The sequence below is a fragment of the Anabrus simplex genome, chromosome 10 (genome assembly GCF_040414725.1).
Source record: "Anabrus simplex isolate iqAnaSimp1 chromosome 10, ASM4041472v1, whole genome shotgun sequence".
NCBI classification, from domain to species: Eukaryota; Metazoa; Arthropoda; class Insecta; order Orthoptera; family Tettigoniidae; genus Anabrus; species Anabrus simplex.
Window position 1 is genome coordinate 62,083,117 of NC_090274.1, and position 23,600 is coordinate 62,106,716.

At 41.3% G+C, this 23,600-nt stretch overlaps 1 protein-coding gene across 1 annotated transcript in view; it reads right to left on the reverse strand.

Moving 5' to 3' along the window:
• Window positions 1-9,047, reverse strand: part of LOC136882404 (myoneurin) — a 28,702-nt gene extending 19,655 nt beyond the window's left edge. Inside the window, exons 1-2 of the mRNA XM_067155032.2 lie at window positions 8,989-9,047; window positions 3,941-4,024 (exon numbers count right to left, since the gene is read on the reverse strand). Of these exons, the coding sequence (XP_067011133.2) occupies window positions 3,941-4,003 (63 nt within the window). The 5' untranslated portion in view covers window positions 4,004-4,024; window positions 8,989-9,047. The remainder of the gene's footprint in view (window positions 1-3,940; window positions 4,025-8,988) is intronic.
• Between the last annotated feature and the right edge of the window lie 14,553 nt (window positions 9,048-23,600).

Here is a 23,600-nt window from a genome sequence, read left to right on the forward strand (position 1 = left end):
GTTCACATGTTGTCGAGAAAGTGTTCATCTGATAAAGGGAAGTATTCTTCCCATTGCATTATATGGCAATGGCAAATCGGCGACAACTGACCACACATGAACCACTTCTCGCGGGTGACGATGGCGACAGAGAGAAACGCCTGTGTGTAAGACCATTACAATTTTTGGGCATTTGAGTACATGTTTACGTTTAGTTGCCAAAATACAGCTGTTTCTTAAAGCTTTACAGACTTAGTGAACATTTAATAATGGAACAAGCAGTGAAGAAACACAAATTGCAAAGAAGGGAAACTACGATGCATAGGAACACACACAATGAAAACATAGTGACAGGACAGAGAGGGTAGGAAAAGTAACAGAAAGGAGAAACAAACTGAGTTTCGATAGGACAAACTCCTTCTATGAAGATGGATCTATGCAAAGATGTGATGTCTTCTAGTTAATTTTATTATTCTGTTGCTCTACCTGCCACACTAGCTTGTTTTAATGTCTATTCCTATCTTACTCCTGTGCATGGTATCATTTTGATTTATAGAACACCAGGGACCCTCCCTGGCTTTGCATGGGAGCATTTTCAAATTTATGGTGTTATGCCTTATAAGATTTCCTTGTAGATGTTATTAGTTCGTTTCCCTCCTTACGTACGAACATAGCTCACTGTGGCATTTTCCAAGGCCCTTCTGGCCATGCCTATTAGCTTGTTACTTTCTCCCCATGCAATCTTTAAAACGATTCCTCAGATTTCATTAAAATGACGATAATTCCTAAGCCATTCGTGCAAATTACACACTGTAAAAGGTACAGTATATGATCTTACTAAAAACCTGAGGTGAATAAACAATTTATTTTGATAAAGATTACGTGCGCGGCTGTGAGCTTGCATCCGGGAGATAGTAGGTTCGAATCCCACTATTGGCAGCCCTGAAGATGGTTTTCCGTGGTTTCCCATTTTCACACCAGGCAAATGCTGGGGCTGTACCTTAATTGAGGCCATGGCCGCTTCCTTCCAACTCCTAGGCCTTTCCTATCCCATCGTTGCCATAAGACCTATCTGTGTCGGTGCGACGTTAAGCCCCTAGCAAAAAAAAAAAAAAAAAAAAAGAGATTACGTGATTAATCTCACAATATACAATAGTTTCTAATTTGAAGTTTAATTTTTTACTGTAAACTATAACATAAAAACGTATATCGAGGGCTAATGTTTACAAAAAGGCATACACCATCACAGACTTTTTTGAATCAAAATCTTCCACAAATACTTAGCTGTTTTGCTCTGACTGCCACTGTTTGGCTCTGTTTAGTCATAGATTAATGCTCAATACACCTAAACCTTCCTCAACAGATGGTCTATACCGGTCTACCTCACATTGGACTTTTCATCCTGTGGGCACACAGCAAACTTGCTCAATATGATATTATTTTGTGTCCCAGGGGAAACATACCTAATTATGAACTAACTTATTGCTGAGCGATCTCTGATCATTATTTATTGAAAGTGCTACTTGTACTGTATAAGGGACTCTCTAGTCAAGCCAGTAAAGTGCTATTTTTAGGAGTTTTTTTTCTCTTATCTCTCTTGTACATGAGTTCCAATATCTGAAATAAATATGGAAAGGACCCCCCACCTCCCACCCCAATTCAATTTCTGTTATTTAAAGTGTATGCTTCAACCACAGTGACAAATTTCAGCACAGTGACGTTGTGGTTATGAACGTCTGTCAAGCAGTCTTGGTCATTGCAGTGATACCAGAGTTTGAAATCGAGACAGAAACTAATAAAAATACAACACAGAGTTACAACCTCAACATATTTTTGTACTGTAGGGATTGCAATTTTCACTTTATATTTTAAGAGGGGTATACTGTGCTTTAGAAATATTCCCAATGTAATGATGAGTTGAGCAGATAAGCTGTGACTTATTGCTTGAGTTTAAGTGACCTTATAAACTAGCCAGCATCCAATCATGTTTACTGGGAATATCATTAGTTAGGTTATTTATTTGACGACATACTGTATGTCTAGTAAGTATTACATTTAGAGTACTGTTGCACTTTAATCTTGGATAGTAAATACTGTGTATTTGCTCAAGGTGAAACTCATTGCCCATCTTACTATCATCAAACACCTGGTGATAAGTTTTAAATACTAAACTCGAACAGAGAAAGTTGTTGTTGTTGTTTCTTATGGTTAGCCCGGATTCCAATCCATCAGCTTTCTTGCGTTCCAGTATAGTTAAGCAAGATTTTCTGAAGTTCTGACTGTCACATCAAGTTTGTTGCAATGTAGCAGATATTCCTTATCCATTTTGCTTCTAGAGTCATGGCAAAGTGTGCATTTTTCGGATCTCAGGATGTTGAATAGTTTCAGATGAGCTGCAAGACAATCGTGGCCAGTGTTAAGTCTGAAGAAGGCTACAGCTTCTCTTCTTGGTTTTATTTTATACTGATCCCATTTAGCATCAATATCATTCCACAATTTGGATTCTGCTGTCTTCATTGCCATTTCTTCATGCCTGTTTTTAATAATATTTTTCAGAATTATTTTTGCTAACATAAAATCAGTCTGACTGGCAGGTTGTTGTAGTGTGGTACCTCTTTTGGCTAATCTGTCTGCCTCTTGATTACCTGTTATTCCAACATGAGAAGGAATCTACTGAAATGAGATCTGTTTGTGGAGTCCTTGGAAGGTTTTTATCATACACAAAATTTCTTTCAGTTTTTTATTTTGAGACATTATTTGACAAGACGGCTTAGATGGCTGCTTTTGAATCTGTAAGGATAACACATTTTTGGTAATCATTGTTTCTGCGTAATAACTGTTGTAGAGCATGGGAAATTGCTTTTATCTCTGCATCAAAATTTGTTTTGGTCTAGTGGGAAGTGGAGTGAGAAGAGAGATGAATGTATTACTGCCCCAGTTCTGTTTTTCTTGTCCTGTGAGCCATCTGTATATATATTTAGCCATTGATTAGACGGATATCTTTCTTCTATTGTACAGTATTTCTTGCAGGCCACAGAGAAAGTCACATAGCATTAAAACGCTGTGCAAAATCACACATTAAACTTGTTGAATTATGTAAATATAGTGAATGACAGGAATTTTACTTTTCTTAGTGGAAATTCTGTAATTCCCATTTAAGAAATTGTAAATCATAATTTGCACTCCTAAATCTTGTATTTATGTACATCGTAACATGTTACTTTTCTTTGAATGTGTAATACAGCAAAATAAAACAATGTCTCTTAATATCATGAGAAGAATTAATCAAAAACAAATATTTAAAAAGGGTTTTTCTTGGATTATAGGTGCTGAGTGACCGTGTTCTCTTGTTTGACTAAGACGTGCTTGGGACATAAGCTGTCTGCATTTCAGTGAAGCCAGTTCGACCACACTGGGCTAGTCTCAACAGGCGGCCAGCTGTGCAACTCTACTCTGTACACTGGTGAAAAACGCATCAAAATCTGCTTGGCAGTTATCGAGATTAGCCCACACAAACACAGAACTGGGAACTTCATTTTATAATATGTATTTAGTGACAATCTAACATGTGCTATATCTATAGGTCATCTATATTTCCTGTTACAGGATGGACTGGCTACATCCAAGAAAGTAAATATCAACAGAATGAAGGATTTGAGAGGTGGTAAGTGCTTTTTAGGAGTTTTCTCTCTTACCCATCTTGTACACAAGTTCCAATATCTGAACTGTATGTGAAAAGGGCCCCCTACTACTGAAAAAGAAATTGAAAAATGGAATTCCTCCCATTTTAAAAATGTTATGGTTAGTACGCACAATTCTTCTCCTGTCCTTTGTCTCTAATACTACCATCCTGTGATATACCAAAACTCCACAGTGCTATCATGAGGAAAATAAATTATCTCTTTTTTTATTTTTTATTTTTAATGACAAGAAAGGACAGGTTAAAACAATTTTCACTTACATTTTGATGACCAGCCTCTGGAAACCAAATGGCCTCAAACTTGACATTGGTCTTTCCTGCCATTCTCCTTGAAGACTTTGTTACCTACAAATATAAAGCTGATACTTGACAAGAGTTTAGTGGTTAAATGTCATAGTTAAACACAGATGACATTAAATCCAAGGAACTTTGACAGTAAGGTTTTTGCAGAAAGGAAAGTAGAGTGATAAAGCTTTCCAAAACAATAGACGGAAATAAACTGAGATGGTTTAGACATGTTTAGAGGACGATAGGAGGGAACGATACCGAAGCATATGATGGAGGTTAAAACTGAAGGAAGGGGAACTAGGAGTAGATCCCCAGACTAAGGTGTTTGGACTCTATCAAGAACAACATAATAAGGAGGAACCTTCATTAGAACACAGCTGAGAAACGGCATCATATGATACCCTGATCCTTAAAAGTAAATGACTGTAGCATCAATAGCATACAATAGTATACTGAGGAGTCTCTAAAATGCCCCTCAATACAAGTTACGCACATTAAAAAAAAAATATGTAAATGCTGTCCAAACATTAAACACACAAATTTTTAAGCTAGAGACCCCTGGTTTTCAAGAAAACAATTGTAATATTATGTTCTATCAAATAATAAAATTTAAAAGAATATACACTATGTGATCAAAAGTATCTGGACACCCCCAAAACCATACGTTTTTCATCTTAGGTGCACTGTGCTGCCACCTACTGCCACGTACTCCATAGCAGTGACCTCAGTAGTTATTCGACATCATGAGAGAGCATAATGGGGCGCTCCGCGGAACTCACGGACTTCGAACGTGGTCAGGTGATTGGGTGACACTTGCGTCAGAAGTCTGTACGCAAGGTTTCCACACTCCTAAACATCCCTAGGTCCACTGTTTCTGATATGATAGTGAAGTGGAAACGTGAAGGGATACATACAGCACGAAAGCGTACAGGCCGACCTCGTCTCTTGACTGACAGAGACCGCCGACAGTTGCAGAGGGTCGTTAAGTGTAATAGGCAGGCATCTATCCAGGCCATCATAAAGGACGCCTCACTTGGTATAAGGAGCGTAAACATTGGATGATTGAACAGTGGAAAAACGTTGTGTGGAGTGACGAATCACGGTACACAATGTGGTGATCCGATGGCAGGGTGTGGGTATGGCGAATGCGCGGTGAACGTCATCTGCCAGCGTGTGTAGTGCCAACAGTAAAATTTGGAGGCGGTGGTGTTATGGTGTGGTCGTGCTTTTCATGGAGGGGGCTTGCACCCCTTGTTGTTTTGCGTGGCACTATCACAGCACAGGCCTACATTGATGTTTTAAGCACCTTCTTGCTTCCCACTGTTGAAGAGCACTTCGGGGATGGCTATTGCACCTTTCAACACGATCGAACACCTGTTCACAATGCACAGCCTGTGGCGGAGTGGTTACACGACAATAACATCCCTGTAATGGATTGGCCTGCACAGAGTCCTGACCTGAATCCTATACAACACCTTTGGGATGTTTTGGAACGCCGACTTCATGCCAGGCCTCACAGACCGACATCACTAGCTCTCCTCAGTGCAGCGCTCCATGAAGAATGAGCTGCCATTCCCAAGCAACTTTCCAGCACCTGATTGAACATATGCCTGCGAGAGTGGAAGCTGTCATCAAGGCTAAGGGTGGGCCAACACCATATTGAATTCCAGCATTACCGATGGAGGGCACCACGAACTTGTACGTCATGTTCAGCCAGGTGTCTGGATACTTTTGATCACATAATGTATTTTCCAACTTAAGGTATCTTTTCCACGTGACTGTCATATACAGTATATTATATTTTACTTAATACTTCCTGCGGTCTAGGGCATCAACTTTGTTGATGCCTACAAGACACACATGTTCCTTGATGGCATGTTTAAAAGCAGACCCTGTATGTACCAATGTAGAACTAAATGCTAGGACAGAAGAAAAGAAGGTTATTGGTTTTACAACCCACTAATTACTTTGTCAGGGAAGGATGGAAAGAAGCTTACCGAGTGTTTTATTGAGGGACTGTCTCTGTATCATTGTCATGAGACATAAAACTGGACTAGAGGATCAACAAAAGGTCATAGATTCCATGAAAAGTGCAACCTTGGCATGTTTATTTAAACTATCAAAATATAGTGGTATGGTTAACTATATGAACAGTACATGTTATAAATGGCCATATCTAGTGATGAATAGATTTTTAAAATCGTTATTACTAAAGTTTAGATGCAATTTTTGAGGTTTCAAAATGAAAAAAAAGTAGAATCTGTAAAAAATAATAGTGTGCTATATTTTATCGCTTAAGTTTCTCTCTAATTATAAACATGATTCTGAAGTTCATTTAATAATATATGACTGTTAAAATACGAGTTTCAGAATAATTTAAGAAGTTGTTAAATTTGTTCATGAGCTCAAATACTTAATTTAATCATTTAAACAAACAATCTTACTTTAATTTGTCCTTATAGGCTATACTATTATGTCCTTTAATCTGATAAGCATTTTGGCAATTTTGCTCAGTTATAATGTTTTCTGTCACCCGTGTAACACCTGTTACAAATCCTGTAACACCCGTTACATTCAAAATAGCGAAATAACAAGTAAAACGGGTGATTGTCCTTTTTTTTTTAATTATATGTTTAGTTTTCCTAGAGATTCTTTGGTCTGCAATAAAATTTGCAAGTTTCTATTAGCTGTCATCTCAGAGAGTTTATTGATTTTCACCATGTACCTCAACAAGTGTGTTGCATTTGTGTAACACCCGTCACAGTATATATTTTTAATATTAAAATACTGGGGAAAGTTTTATTTCAGAAAATAATACCCTATAGTAAACACAAAAGTAAGAGCTATCTTTTGCAAATGATGAGATTTTGATCAATTGTTATTTAATTCTCCAAATTTGTCTTTTTAATTGTTCAAATGTAAGACCCGTTACAATGGAATGCCTGAGGTATGGTCCAAGAAGTGGAGCTGAGCTGGGCTGGGCTGGGAATACAGCAAGATCTGATCCCTGGAAATGGACAAGGCATTAGCAGAGTGGTATCTGAGAAGTGGACAATGACAATGTCTGTTGTCGAGGTGGTCTAATATAGAGAGGCAAAATTCTCATGCCATTGTGGTTGAAAACTGCCCAAGATAGAAAAACCTGAGACGATGTGGGAGGCTTTAATTCCAAGCGGAGATTGATTAGGCCATGATGACAATGAACTATTTTTACAGTTTTCAGAGACACCAGGGAGGTTGAATTTTGTTCTACAGGAGTTTTTTTTTTTACGTGCCAGTAAATCTATGAAGATGCACCTTCAAATACCACCAGAGTGAGCCGGGACTGAACCTGCCAACTTGGGTTCTGTCTGAGCCACAACCCATCTTACTTCCCAATCACAACAATTCTTCCAAGCTTCAAACTAAACCTCCGACTTAATCAGTGATCTGCATTTAGGACTGTCGCCCAGGTGGCAGATTCCCTATCAATTGTTTATTTAGTCTTTTCTTATGTGTTTTCAAAAAACTTGGAAATTAATTGAACATTTCCCTTCATAAATTATTCTAATCCCTTGCTTCTTGTCTTGTAAGTGAATATTTGCCCCAATTTGTCCTCTTGAATTCCAACTTCGTTTTCATATTATGATCCTACTTTTAAAAACTCCACTCAAGGTTATTCGTCTACTAATGCCATTCCACACCATCTCTTCACTGACAGCTTAGAACATAAAATCTCCTTACTCCTAAGTCTTCCCAGCCCAAAGTTTGCAATATTTTTGTAACACTACAAATCACCAAGAACAAATTGCACTGCTTCTCACTGTATCTTTTCCAGTTCTTGTATCAAGCAGTCCTGGTATGGGGCCCATACACTGGAACCATACTCTAATTAGAGTCTTACCAGATTTATATGCCCTCTCCTTTACATCCATACTAGAACCCCTAAATACCCTCATAACCATGTGAAGAGATTTGGTCCAATACAAAGAGGCAAACTGTTATGCCATCTATCAAAATAGTACTCTTTGTCACATTGGCAGTCTGCATTTGTTGCAGGAAGAATTTAAAAACTAAGAATTCAAAATAAAATTTGTTCAAATTTATATTTGTGATTAGGTATATTAATTTTTTTTGTGTCAGTATTGAGCCTTATCTAGTGTATCATGAGACAAAATTACTACACATTATATGGGAATGATAATTGGATGGATTCAACAAGTCTTTTTTCTTAAACAGACAGAAACTGTTAAAGATTAGAGATTAACAGTCAAAACTAATGTAGGGCGAGGTGACCTGGAGGGGATGATTACACTAAGTTTCTCCTTAAAACCACCTCCATCATCTCTTGGCAACACTGTGCATATTGTAATAATTACCAAAGCAGATGTCTCATGCAGAGCTAAAATTAGCATAAGGCCTATAGCCTATCTCAAGACGAAATGACATTTTACAGTTGTAAACATATGCAAGTCGGTTTTATTTTTTCAAGGGAGGGAAGTTTTAAATACATAGAACGATAGAAAATATCTTAAGAAGTATCCTGTGTTGCTTTTAAGTACATATGGTCTTTCATATTTAGTAGGGTTCGCCCATAGATACTGCACAGAATTTTCGAACTGAATCCAGGCCTTAGATAAACTGTTTGCCAATGCATTACATTTCCACATTTTTTTAAAATTCCTCCACATTAAGAATGACATTAATAAAATCCGAATGTAGGTTAGAGTTAACGTAGACGCTGCAGTTGCATAACCTCAATTCACTTTCGTACAATTTTGACAATGAACAGTATTAACTCCTCGGTGATAACTTAATCATGTACAACGGATGAGGCAGGGGAGGTCATGCAAAATTAATATTTATCATCAAAACTAGTGCAAAAGGTCCGAGTTCAGTTTCAAATCTCGGTTGCAATAAAGAATTGGGAACGGGTACGTGGTATCATCCATGAAAGTGATTTACACGACAGTAAACTGAATTATGATATGACCTGTAATATTTATCCAAGTGATTTGTAGGCAAAGCTGTTATTAACTCACCAATTATTTACCTACAGTTACGTGTAACCATTGTACTTGTTCTTCATTCGCTCGGTGGCATTCATTTTTCATTTGCATGTCATCGGAAGAAGCAGTATGGCCAACATATTCCATTGATGAAACCAACGATAAAACTGTAGCTGTAAGATTTCGCTGTGGGTCTATTCTTTATGTTCCACGTTGTCTTTATAAATCCATTGCATAACTGTTAGTTGTGATTATTGTTTTAAGGAGCAATATTAAGTATTTTACAACTTCATTTTGAAAATGAAATGCCGAAATTTGAAACCAATCGTGCAGATCTTAAAGTGGCTGCTTTTGCGAAGAGAGAGTTTGATTTTGCTCTCGATGGGATGGGTTAAATTCACTTGAGCGGCCACAGGGCCACTTTTTCTAACCATTAGACCGAACAATTTAAGCGCGCTCCCTTAATGGACACCAGAATGGCAAGATTTTGTCTAGTAAGAGCTTCTTTTACACTGCAGAATGAGATATTTCAATAAAGACTTTCACAAAGAGATTTCTAGATTATTCTATAACAATTAAGTTAACATTTGTTTTTACATCCTCTAGTAGCCAGATTTCTTTTGCGAGAAGATAAAAAATGGCGTACTCTTGGTTGGCTGGTTTCCTAGCATTCCAAGATATGAGCAATTCGAATTTTCTAGAATCGCCCATCTAGGAATCAATTGTGCCAACATAGCTATTTTATGAAAAAGAAGAAGTCCACGGTCGCTTCTTTCCCAGCGTCGAGACCTCTTCGAGTCGATGAGACGTTAAAAGGGGAAAATCCCTGCCCTATCTACGGTATTATTGTATTTTTTTGCTGTGATGATGATGATGATGATGATGATGAGGATGAGGATGTTTACTGTCTTAAGAGGAAGTACAAACAGGGCCAACCAATCCACTTCTCTTAACCCAAACCACCGATCTAGTTGGTTACGCGATCCGGGTCGTGTACCGGTAGCTGTTAGTTTGCATTTGTCAGCAGTCCTGAATGTGATTTTCTGTGGTTTCCCATTTTCACACCACGCAAATGCTCGGGGCTTACCTTAATTAAGGCCATGATCGCTTCCTGCTCACCGAGTGAGTTGACTACCGTACTCTATTTGGGTCACGTAGCTATCAGCTTGCTTTCAGGAGATGAAATAAAATGCCGTATGGCTTTTAGTGCCGGGTGTGTCCGAGGACATGTTCGGCTCACCAGATACAGGTCTTTTGGTTTGACTCCCGTAGGCGATCTGCACGTCGTGATGAGGATTAAATGATGATGAAGACGACATACACACCCAGACCCCGTGCCAGAGAAATTAACCAATTAAGGTTAAAATTCCCGACCCTGCCGGGAATCGAACCCGGAACCCCTGTGACCAAAGACCAGCACGCTAACCATTTAGCTGTGAAGCCGGACTTTCGGGAGATAGTGGGTTCGAACTCCACTGCTGGAATCCCTGAAGATAGTTTACCGTGGTTGCCCGTTTTCATATCAGGAATGGGGATGTACCTTTTTTAATCCCCTTGTGGGTGGGACAGTAGAATACATCCACGGTATCCCCTGTCTGGCGTAAAATGGTGTCTGAAAAGGGCCCGGTGGGTTTTCACCTTGGAGTGGGGTTGGCGACCACGGGTTCCCTAGCTAAGGCTGGCATTGCTTCCACTTAACTTGTGTTGGGCTCCTCGCCTCCATTTTCTTCTTTTCTATCTGACCTCCTTTAGTCAACACTTGTTCTCTTCCGACCCCGACGGTATTAGATTTACGAGGTCTAGGGAGTCTTCCATTTTCACGCCCTTCATGGCCGTTTCCATTCGAAACCTTCATATTTCGAACGATAAGGGCTGAAAGCCGCTGAGTGGGGAATCTCGGGTATGACCACATGCAGCTCACTGACCTAGATTTTGCTGACGACGGCGCATTGCTGGCGGAAACCAGTGCCGTGTATCTCTCTTCTGGACATGACTAGCCGCGGGAAGTTCGGACTACGCATTAGTGGTGATAGGACAAAAAACATGTTGATTGGTAATCATGCTACTCTCACACCGATCACCGTTGGGAAACAGCCAGTCAACAAGAGAAACAATTCAATTACCTCGGTAGCGTTTTATCGCAAGATGGCAGTGTAGATTTCAGCTTCAGACTTGGCAAAGCTTCATCAGTCATTCAACGCTTGCGAGCCGTTTGGTCCGCTTCAGCGGTCGATAACGAGACAAAACTCAAACTTTATAAAACACTCGTTTTATAACAGCGATCAGTGCCAGTGAAACATGGAAAATTAGGGCGCGGACAGCACGGAAGCTCAATGTGTTGTCACTTTGCGCGACCGAGTCACCAATGAGGACATTTTGTGACAGAGTGGCTCCAGGGAATTACAAGATATTGTGGTGGAACGCTGAATGTGTCTAGCAGGCCACATTCTTCGCTTACCAGACACTCGAGACTTGAAGAACTCTATAATGAGATGGCAGGCAGCCGGAAGCGGGGCAGACCACGCAACGCACTTTGATTAGTGTTAATATACGATGGTTACACAGCTGCTATTCCTCTTAAAACAATAACCGTTACCACCGCTCCCACCACTGTACATTAATTAAGGCCACGGTCGCTTCCTTCCCAGTTCTAGCTTTGTCCTATCCCAGCATCACCATAAGACCTATCTGAGTCGATGCGATGTAAAACAACGGGAAAAGGCACTATTCAGATGACAAATGTAAGATTTTGACCCTTTGAATATGAGGGTATCAGCTTAAAAAAAGGGAAGGGTCACAGAAGACATGCAAATGAAAGGTTTCCCGGGCGTCACAAACCTAATACCGTCGGGGACGGAAGAGGGACAAGAGTTGACCAAGCGAAGTCGGATAGGGAAGAAAAGTGAGGAGCGTGGCACAATTAAGTGGAAGCAATACTAGACTCGTCCAAGGCCTCGTTGTCACTCACCTACGCTCCCCAGATGGGAACACCTGGAGATATGTTTAACCACCTGTTTGGAAAGGTAAGGAATACAGTGGGGGTATTCTACCATCCCCACCCACAGACAGGAACATTTTTCTGTGTCTCCTTCTTCTTCATCTTGTGCTATCTTCTAGTGAAGCTGGCGATCAACATGGTGATCTTGAAATGGAATACAGCGACTCATAACAGGGACATTGTACTCTTGCAGAAGGGCTGAAGTGTCTGAAGAGTAAGGAGCACGATGTGGAGTAGTTTTATGCAAGCGTGGAGAAGGTGTTCATCACTGCAGAGATAAAGCTCTTGACGGTAGTGATGATGAGAAAGAAGCAGAAAACCCAAGATCGAAGCCGCTCAAGAAGAATGGTTGTCATCAAAATATCTGGAGACATGGCAACTTGAGCCAGATGTAGAAGATCGAAGAGACGCTGGAAATGAATGCAAAGCATGACACCAACTTGTCGGTCGACAAGAACAACTGACTGGTAAGGAACACAGCTGATATGCTGAAGCTGTTGAAGGCGTACATTGAGTAGCTATTTGAGGACACCAGACTGGGACAGCAAGGTGTGGTCGAAGCTGGCACTAGCCCCGTCATTTTTCAGGAGGTGGCGCGGCAAGTTGTTCGACAATTTATTGAATAGTGGTAAAACCTAGGAACCGGATCGGATGTACGCCGAAATTGTCAAGCTGGTGGACAACGATGACACTGACATCCTGACAGAATCCTTCAGTGCAGTGTACGGAACCGGCGTAATTCGAAACGATTGGCTTAAGTCCACCCTCTTCACTCTACCGAAGAAGACCAAAGGGATGCGAGGAACACCGTGCGATCAGCTTGAGTAGCCATGTTCTGAAGTTCATCCATGGCAGAATCTGCGTTAGATGATAGGGGGTACTCTCAAAAACGGAATTCGGATTCAGGAACGGATTTGGGACGTGAGATATTCTGCACTGCGTACAGGTTCTGGTAAAGCGTTGTTAGGAGATGGACAAGGGAGTGTATACATGTATTATAGATTACGAAAAGACATCCAACAAATTACTATACGGTATACTGCTGGAAGTGCTACGGAAGATCGGCGTCGACAGCAGAGGCACCTATCTCATCGAAAATATTTAATGGGACCAGAAAGCTATCGTTCGCATCGAAGACAGCTTGTCTGAAGAGATTGAAATCCAGCGGCGAGTCCGTCCTATGCTTTTTACCATCTACTCAGATGTAATACTGGATGAAACACTGGAGACATCCGCGACAGGAGACATCTGCGACAACGGAGAGCGTATCAATGACATTCGCTATGCAGATGATACCATGTTGCTTGCAGACAGCGCAAAATATCTTCATGTCCAGCTGGAAAGTCAACACTACTTGCAACAACTGGGAGCTCAAGATGAATGTGAGAAAGACCAAGTTCATAACCGTGAACAAGCGGAGGTCCATCTTGGCGAGACTCATGTTTGGCACCAAGATGGGCGAACATGTTCGAAAGTTTGTCTCGCAGAAGTTCTTTTACGTGTCAGTAAATGTACCGACACGAGACAAAGATTGTTACAGTGACGTAGAGACGTTTTTCGTGATCACTTTGGTGCACTGTAGGACTCCTGTGCACAGACAGTACGCAGAACTTCTCGCCAATTTGAACTGGAGAAGAAACGGTCACGTGATGCCTGCTGTTCGCACTCTAACAAAGTTGAAGCCACGCTAGTGCCATGCTAGAGTGTCCGGTAAAATTCATGGTGAATTGGCTGCAAATATTATAAAAGAGGCTATAAATCGTAGTACCGGTACGTTTGTTTGAGTGGCGATTTCTGGAGACGTTCATACAAATGGGTTAAAGTTAATGCACTGGTTGTTAGTTGCCCAACCTTATGTTTTTCATGTCATAAGCTTCAAGCTCCACATCTTTACTGAGCGAGCACTTGTAGTAAAGTGTGAGTGGGTGATCCTTCTTTAAACGGATCCAATGAAATTTGCTGATTCCCACAACACTATGCTTTAGGGAGTCGTGCATGTTTTCAGTCGAATGGAAATATTCGGTAGTCATTCTAACTACTTGAAACTTGCAGTGCGCTTTTGCAACTGCATACACACAATCCTCAGGTTTACTCCAGCTGGCTTACTGTGAGCAGTTTGGAGGCAACGAGATATACGTGTACTTGTCTCCTTCTACCGCCAGACAAAATAACAGTTTATAGACATGATAAGGGCTTTTTGGGCTTATGCCGTGTTAAGAAAATAAGGTAAAATTCTTTACGTTTTGCAGAGAACTTTGCTGTCCGTCTTCAGAAGAAAATCTCGACTATTCACGGGGAAGACTTCTCCAAGAATGAAAGTTTGAATTTTGACGTTAGTAATAGAAGTGGAAGCGGTACGTTCATTCGTCACCAGATGGATCACCGTACGCTGTACATCGCTAGCATTTGAAGCGGAAGCTGTCGGCACCATCAGAATCAGTCTGAGAAGTATTTCTCGTGAACAGTCGAGATTTTCTTCTGAATATGCCGAGCGAAGTTCTCTGCGAAACGTAAAGAATTTCACCTTACTCATTTGACACGGCATAAGCCAAGAAAACCTATATCATGTCTATAAGTACGGACCGTGAAAGCATCAATAGTAACAAACTAACAGTTCGGTGAAGTGGTTTTGAAACACCATACTGGATTGCGGCACTTATCAGTGATAGCACTTGTAATGTTTTGTCATCAAACAGGCTGGTTCTTCCCTTTCTCTTGCCGTATACTAATTCCATTTTTTTAAATTTTGGCACTTGTACCCCTTGCTTCTGATCCCCTCAAATGTGTAAATACTGTACTTCCCTTAACAGACGATGTACATTGAATGTGAACAACAAAGTCCTTATCTTTGTTTTCAGAGCAACGCTGTGGCGTAAATAGTGTCGAGGCGAAGACTTCACAACTGTGCAATCATCATCAGTTTTATGAAGCTCCTACCCCTTGTTCGAGAATCATGGAGATAAACCATTCTGAATAGCAGAGTGGTTTCTGGGAGCAACCAATAAGCGGATTGAGAACAGCGGTGGCTTCTTCGCTGCCTATTTCGATGACATCTTCCGAAATGACAAATAAAACCTTATTCAATGATTCTAGGGCAACGTGGACATGAACGGAGATTATCCCGGGCGCTGTGAAGTGACATCCACGTTACGGCAACTCTGATTCGAGAAACACAACTTACGGTAATCCTCGATAGTCGCCAAACTTCTGCGAGGAGATGGCGGTAGCAGCAGCAGCAGCAGCAGCAGCAGCAGCAGAAGAAGAAGAAGAAGAAGAAGAAGAAGAAGGCTTCATGAGATTCACTCTTGGACTAGCTGATGACCGTAAGAAGAAAGTGTGCCTCTTCTTGAACAACGAATTATCGCATATTCAAGACTCAACTCCTATGTGCCTAGATTAATGGAATTTAATTTGCCTAAGACGGTGAAGAAAATTGAAGAGTGGAAACGTATAGTTTTGCCTTTCTGCATCATTTTTTATTTCCAAACCGATGCCAGTCCATATCGTAACGAAGACACGTCCTTGCTTCATTATTGTAGTTTCAAACATCTCAGAGCCGTACTTTCCTGGAATAAAATAGGCTATCCTTGTGACGATGTGGTACTTTACTTTGGAAAGGAATCACCATCTTACCGGAGATATTTTGTTAATTCCAGTCCACGGAACTACCCAACAAGAAATATTAATTTTCTCTTTGGATTCCTGTAGTTTCCACGCACTATTGGTAGACATGTATTTTTCTTATCAAACGGGCTACCTTATAGGCATTCAGCTAGTAAAATCAGCGAACTGTCTCATTATTATTGATTCTGCGGAGCAAGAAACTCCTCTGTGAAATGTTGCAATGACACTGTGAATAGCTGTAACCCTACGGCAGATACGACAATCTGTGTGGAATCTTGTGCCAATAGCTGACACCTCAGTCTGGGAGTAGACACATGCCAGCAGCGGATAATTCAGTCTGTAAGCAGACAGATGCCACCAGCGGATAACTCCGTCTCAGAGGAGACACTTGCCAACAATGGATAACTCGGTCTAAGAGTAAACACTTGCTAACAACGGATAACTCAGTCTAAGAGTAGACATGCCAACAACGGTTAGTTCAGTCTTAAGAATTGACACACTTCAACGACGGATAATTCCGTCCGAGAACAGATGCATGTTAAAACGCACAATCCAGTCTAAGAGCAGACGCATGGAATCAACGGATACTTCAAACTATGTGGGGACACGAACTGAGACGGAGAAAAACTCTTCTGACGGAGTGAATTTGCTAGAAAGAAAGCACGAGGGAGGGAAGACGAGTACAGTTTTCATCCTGGTATGACCATCATTGGATACACTCGTCAGCCAACCAACAAGCATGCCACCTCCTGCGGAGATGTCTTGCACTGCGAATGATGCGTCACTTGTACTGGCACTGCTGACCGGTCATACTACCAATGATTATCACGGACACGGATCTACGCGATGTGGGACACTTGGTTTTGGATCGTCACGCAACTTACGGTATACATCATGATTAGCTTCCAGCTCACTTAATGACATCTCCGGAAATGGATACCTGTTGACCTCGTTGGCCTCATTGCTTCATAATTCATATGAAACTATAATGTATCTGATGATAAAAGTCAAGATATGCCTACGACCATTTTGAGCCAAGAATTGTAACTGAGAAATTGTGTTAGTAAATGTAGAGTTATAAATGCTTCCAGGCTATATTTATTTAATGTATTAATTTCTCTATTCTTTGCATTCCGAACACATTAACAATATACTTGATGGGTTAAAGGAACAGGGCATTTTTTAGATTATAATTTGTATTACAGTAAGGAACCGGAGGTAATAGATAATAAGTACTGCAAAATAATGATGGGGCTACCAGAATGTACAGCTAATAGTGCAGTTAGAATTCTGTATGAAGATATAAGTATTAAAAAAGAATTCATAGGACGAAGAGTAAGCGATTGGTATTTATCAAGGGAAACGTTCGATAAATTTCAAAGTTCTTTGAAGATGTTAAAGCCGGGCTGAGTGGCTGAGACGGTTGAGGCGCTGGCCTTCTGACCCCAACTTGGCAGGTTCGATCCTGGCTCAGTCCGGTGGTATTTGAAGGTGCTCAGATACGACGGCCTCGTGTCGGTAGATTTACTGGCACGTAAAAGAACTCCTGCGGGACTAAATTCCGGCATCTCGGCGTCTCCGAAAACCGTAAAAGTAGTTAGTGGGACGTAAAGCAAATATTATTATTATTATTATGAAGATGTTAAAGGAAAAGCTAGGTAAACAATTGATGGAGAATCCGGCACCTGGGCGACAGTCCTAAATGCAGATCATGGATGGCTGATTGATTGATACATGCAGATATAGCGAGAATGTAACTAATGGTTAAGATTAAAAAAGGTAAACGGGAGGGAAATATTAAATTCAGCATACCAACGTCCAATGAAAGATCTAGAAACGGATGCTAGATAGAATAGGAATGAGAGACTCTTGGGATGAAGAAATTCAGAAGGAAAAAAACTAATGAGTAAGCAAGTAACAGATTGAAATATATTGAGAAATAGAATGCAGGACCAACAGAACATTAAGGGAATCCTGTAAAATTAACAAAAAATTGTCAATGAAGAAAGGAAGAAAAAATGAAAGACTTACGGATAGAGAAGTAAGAGGTATGGTGTTGTGGCTAATGGATATCTGTAAGAATAAGGGTTTAAGAGAGTTGTCGCTTGTTATGTGAAGCAATAATGAAAGAGGCACATCTGTTGAGAGTATGTAGGGAAACATGGGTAGGGATTTCTAAACGAAAATGGAGATTATTAAACAAACAATGGATAGCACCGGGTAGAACAGCAAAATTTTTTTGTACAGTAAAAAATGTAGCAAAAGAGAATAACAGGAAAGAAGGCAAGCACCAATTCAACTTGTGTAGGGTAAGGTACGTGTTATCCTAGATTATATAATTCTGTTAATATCTAGGAAATAAATAAATAAATAAATAAATAAATAAATAAATAAATAAAAGTAGCGACAATTTATAGATTGGGTGTAAATAGTTACTAGGCTTAATTTTAATGTTTAATTTAGTATACATAGTTGGAAAATGAATTCCCAGCACTAGGAAGGAGTTGTTTTTAGATAAACGAAAATCTGGAGGCGTGTTTGCACAGCTGAAAAATGACGTCTATTCAAATTTGCACGCTAGTCGACGAAGAGTGATGCTAGTAGCACCACTATGACCTTGTAAAACAAGTTTGCTTTAAATATACGCTGTTCACTTCATGAGAGTTAGTCATCGTCCAGTGTTGATGTTGTGAAGTAGGTGTAAGTCAAAGTAAGTCAAAACATGCCGTTAAGGAAGCGAGGGAGGCAGTATCAGCAGTTTAATGAGTTTGAGCAGGGCTACGTGGAGGTGGATGTTCCTTCCACGACATTGCAAAAAAGCTTTGTAGGGATGTATCCACAGTGCATCGGTGTTGGCAACAATGGTCAGGGGAAGACACTGTCTCAAAAAGTCTGAGGTCCGGCCGCACATGGGCCTCTACGGAGAGTGAAGACCGCCGTATTCGCCGTATGGCTGTGGTGATCATACTGCATCTGCAGCAGTCATTAGAGCTGTAGTTGACACCATAATGACACAGCGGTCTGTAACAAATCGATTACTTGAGGGACAGCACCGAGCCAGACATCCTGTAGCGTTCATGCCACTACCTCCGTATCAGTGCCATCTGCGACTTCAGTGGTGTCAAGCTAGAGCTCATTGGAGGGCGGAATGGAGAACTGTTGTGTTCTGAGATGAGAGCTGTTTCTGTCTTGCTGCCAGTGATGGCCGTAGGTTTATAATGTCATATTTTAGAAATACCATTTGAAATGGTAAGGACTTTGTATTGAATAGGTAGAAAACTTCATTTGTAATTCATTTTAAGTATTATCTTTAATTTTGCAGTAAATTCCATATTATACACTTTTGTTTCTATGAAGGTGATGTTCAGGAATACATGAAACAACAAAATTCCCCTGTTACGTATACTTTTATAGTAAATATCATAAAGAATATGCGGGTAGTCAAAAAAGAAAGAAAAATGTGGTGCAGGATGACCATGCTACGAGTGCCTCGGACTGCATGAAGAACAAATGAGTCCATCATCGAGGAAATTAAAATTCCTAGACGCCTTTCCTTTCGTGTCTTTTTGCCCACATCCTGAGGTGAGATGGGGAGAACCTTGGGACGCGTATTGTGGAAGGGAAGATCGAAGGCAGAAGAATACGGGGAAGGAAAGTAGTATAATAGACGGGTTCTGCGGCCTCCTCCTCCTCCGGCTCTCGGAAGAGGCCTCCTCCTCAGCCAGTGGCCTCTCACCTCCACCTCAGCCAGTGGCCTCCCAGTGGCCACCTCCACCTCCACCTCAGCCAGTGAGGCCCCAGTGGCCTCCTCCACCTCAGCCAGAGGCCTCTTCCAGTGCTGCCAACTTAACCTAACTAGCGCGAGATAAACAAAGCCACGTGCTTTTTGACAGACAACAACGCACCGCTAACCTCAGTACTGCCATCTTGACGGGCCTAAACCTCAGTAGTGCCAACTTAACCTCACAAGCGCGAGGTAAACAAAGCCACGTGCTTTTTGACAGCCACGTGCTTTTTGACAGATTTGTAAACAAAGCCACGTGCTTTTTGACAGCTGTCATCGACAACAACGCATCGCAAACCTCAGTACTACCATCTTGACGGGCCTAAACCTCAGTAGTGCCAACTTAACCTAACTAGCATGAGGTAAACAAAGCCACGTGTTTTTTGACAGCCACGTGCTTTTTGACCGATTTGTAAACAAAGCCACGTGCTTTTTGACAGACAACAACGCATCGCAAACCTCAGTACTGCTATCTTGATGGACCTAAACCTTAGTGGTACCAACTTAACCTCACTAGCGCGAGGTAAACAAAGCCACGTGCTTTTTGACAGCCACGTGCTTTTTGACAGCTGTCATCCGCCATCTTTAAACTACAGAGCGCTGTGCTGCCCTCTTTCGTCACCTGTCATCGGCAGTGCTGCCATCTTGGCGGGCCTAAACCTTAGTGCTACCAACTTAACCTCACTAGCTCGAGATAAACAAATCCACGTGCTTTTTGACAGCCACGTGCTTTTTTGACAGCTGTCATCCGCCATCTTTAATCCATAGAGCACAGTGCTGCCCTCTTTAGCTACTTACCTTTGAAATGTGGTGGCGGATAATTTGAAAAATGCTTTTTGACAGCAGCCATCTTGCATCGCAAACCTCAGTGCTGCCCTCTTTAGCTAGATACCTGTGGTAGCAGACAATTCCACGTGACAGCAGCCATCTTTAATCAAGAGAGCACCGTGCTGCCCTCTATGTGGTGGCGGCAAATTGAAAAATTCCACGTGCTCTTGTTTGGAAACAAACTCACGTGCTTTTTTGACAGCTACCATCCACCATCTTTAATCAACAGAGCACAGTGCTGTACTCTTTAGCTAGATACCTTTGAAATGTGGTGGCGGCAATTTGAAAAATTCTATGTGCTCTTGTTGGGAAACAAAGCCACGTGCTTTTTTGACAGCTGTCATCCGCTATCTTTAATCAATAGAGCACCGTGCTGCTATCATGCGGGCAATTTCGTCACCTATCACTCGCCATCTTTAATCTACAGAACACCGTGCTGCCCTCTTTATGGCTACTACCTTAAGCATGTAGTAGCGGGCAATTTGAAAAGTTCTGTTAGCTATCATCCGCCATCTTTAATCAAGAGAGCACCGTGCTGCCATCTTTAGCTAGATACCTTTGAAATGTGGTGGCGGCAAATTGGAAAATTCCACATGCTCTTGTTTGGAAACAAACTCACGTGCTTTTTGACAGCTACCATCCGCCATCTTTAATCAACAGAGCATAGTGCTGCCCTCTTTAGTTTGAAATGTGGTGGCGGCAAATTCCACATGGTCTTGTTTGGTAAACATAGCCACGTGCAGCTATCATCCGCCATCTTTAATCCAGAGAGCACCGTGCTGCCCTCTTTATCGCAGTAGATGTAAATTCGTCACCCGTCATACGCAGTGCTGCTATCTTTAGCTAGATACCTTTGAAATGTGGTGGTGGATAATTTAAAAAGAAAAATTCTACAGCAGTCCTCCTTCGACGCTAATTGCATAAGATGGCGGCTATACATGACTCCTTAAGGGTGCTTACGCAAGACGGCTGCTATACAAAGGTTCTTATGAGACGCCCTTGGGATGCTTGCGCAAGATGGTGGTTATACAAGGCTCCTTATGAGACACCCTAGTGATGCTTGCGCAAGATGGCGGTTGCTCTTATGAGGCGGCTTAAGGGTCCTTGCACAAGATGGCTAGAGACGCCCTAAGGATGCTTGCGCAAGATGGCGGACACAAGATGGCGGCTATACACGTTTCCTTATGAGACGCCTTAAGGGCGTGGCGGTTGCTCTTATGAGGCGGCTTAAGGGTCCTTGCACAAGATGGCTAGAGACGCCCTAAGGATGCTTGCGCAAGATGGCGGACACAAGATGGCGGCTATACACATCTCCTTATGAGACGCCTTAAGGGTGCTTGCGCAAGATGGCTGCTGCTCTTAGCTTAGAGGCTAACGTGTCGTGCTAGTTCGATTCATTAAATTTAGGGCTTAAATGCAAAATGTTAAATATCTCGAAAGCAGTGCACCGTAGAGCAAAACGGACAAAATTTTTCTGCCTAATACCTAGGTTCGCAGTATGAGGAACAAGAAAATCATAGTCTAATGATGGGATCAACGGTTCGGTTCCTACTTAGGCCCTTTGGCATTTGCTCTGTTTTAGCTTGTATTGAAGCGAGTCTTCGTAACATGATCAGGTTTAGCTATGGTAGAGAGTATAACGTGCCGTGCAGGTTCGATTCATTAAATTTGGAGGCTTAAATGCAAAATGTTAAATATCTCGAAAACGATGCATCGTAGAGCAAAACGGACAAAATTTTTCCGCCTAATACGTAGGTTCGTAGTATCAGGAACAATAAAAAACATAGTCTAATGATGAGATCAACTGTTCGATTCCTACTTAAGCCCTTTGCCATTCGCAGCTATCTATTTCTACAAGATGGTGGCTGCTCTTATGAGAAACAAGATGCCTTGAGACGTCCTAGGGATGCTTACGCAAGTTGGCAGACACAAAATGGTGACTATACATAGCTCCTTATGAGACGGCCTAGGGGTGCTCGCACAAGATGGCGGCTACTCTTATGAAGAAAGCTAGCTTAGAGGCTACTGCGCAAGATAACAGCTGCTGTTATGCATGTGGTGGAGGGCAATTTGAAATTCTATGTGCTTAAACAACAGAGCACCCTGCTGCCCTCTTTAGCTGAAATGTGGTGGTGGATAATTTGAAAAATTCTTTTGACAGCTATCATCTTTAAACAATGGCGACTATACATAGGCTGTTAAGGCCTTATCATTCTCCTCCTCCTCCTCCTCCTCCTCCTCCCCTCCTCCTCCTCCTTCTCTACCTCCTCCTCCGCCTCTTATGTCAAGGCATAGCTTTATATCGAACAAGTTTAAACCTGCATCGCGAAGGCAAGCGTGTGCAGCGATAACATTATTGTGCATGTTTAGAATTTCGAAACATAAGAAGAGTAGAATCAAACGCTGTACTCGATACGACATGTGATCAGAACATTGATTGATGCGTTCAGAAAACAAAATAAGTGATCAAGACTAGAATCGAACGATGTACTCAATACATCATGTGTTTAGAATATGTCAGGGGATACGCTTGTTCTAAGAAGATCAGATTGAAACATAACAAGACTAGAATAGAACACTGTAATCGATGTTGTTAACTTCAACATGTGATCAGAACATTGATTGATGTGTTCAGAACACGAAATAAGTGATCAAGACTAGAATCGAACACTGTACTCAATACAACATGTGTTTAGAACATGTTAGGGGGTACCCTTGTTCTAAGAAGATCAGAATGAAACATAACAAGACTAGAATCGAACACTGTAATCGATGTTGTTAACCTCAACATATGATCAGAACATTTGTTTGATGTGTTCAGAGCAAAAGTACAATTTTGATGATTTGCGCAGCTAACTCGCTCGGTAAACGATGTGGCCAAAGTATAACTTCAAATTATTTACCTTCCATCATTCGTCTTGTGTGTAAAAATCAGTCGAACAAGCTATCGCATAAACATAGCTGAAAAAAAATCGTGATAGGGTATGGAACCCAGGGGTTACATCTTGTCAGAAGAGCAAAAAGGATGAAAGGACTCTTCCTCCGCCTTACCGCACATTCCTTGGCTAAAGGGCTAATGGGCTAAAGGGCTAATGGGCTAAAGGGCTAAAGGGCTAAAGGTGCAACAACCTCGTCGATCGCTATCAGCAAGAACGCTTGTACTTTGTAGAAAATTAATCTTTATTTGTAAATGGTTTCATGTTCAGAACAAGGAATGGAACCTAGGGGTTACGTCTTAACGTAATAAAATCCCCGAGGTGCGATGAGTTACGTTTTTCGAACTAGTGTTTGGAACACTGAACTTTTCAAGATGATAGCAGAGAGTTTAGCAATGTTCTGTTGTTGGATTTTAAATTCCGCGCTACAGCATGCATAAGGTGGCAGCCTTGAGGTTTACCGCCGTAAAGATGG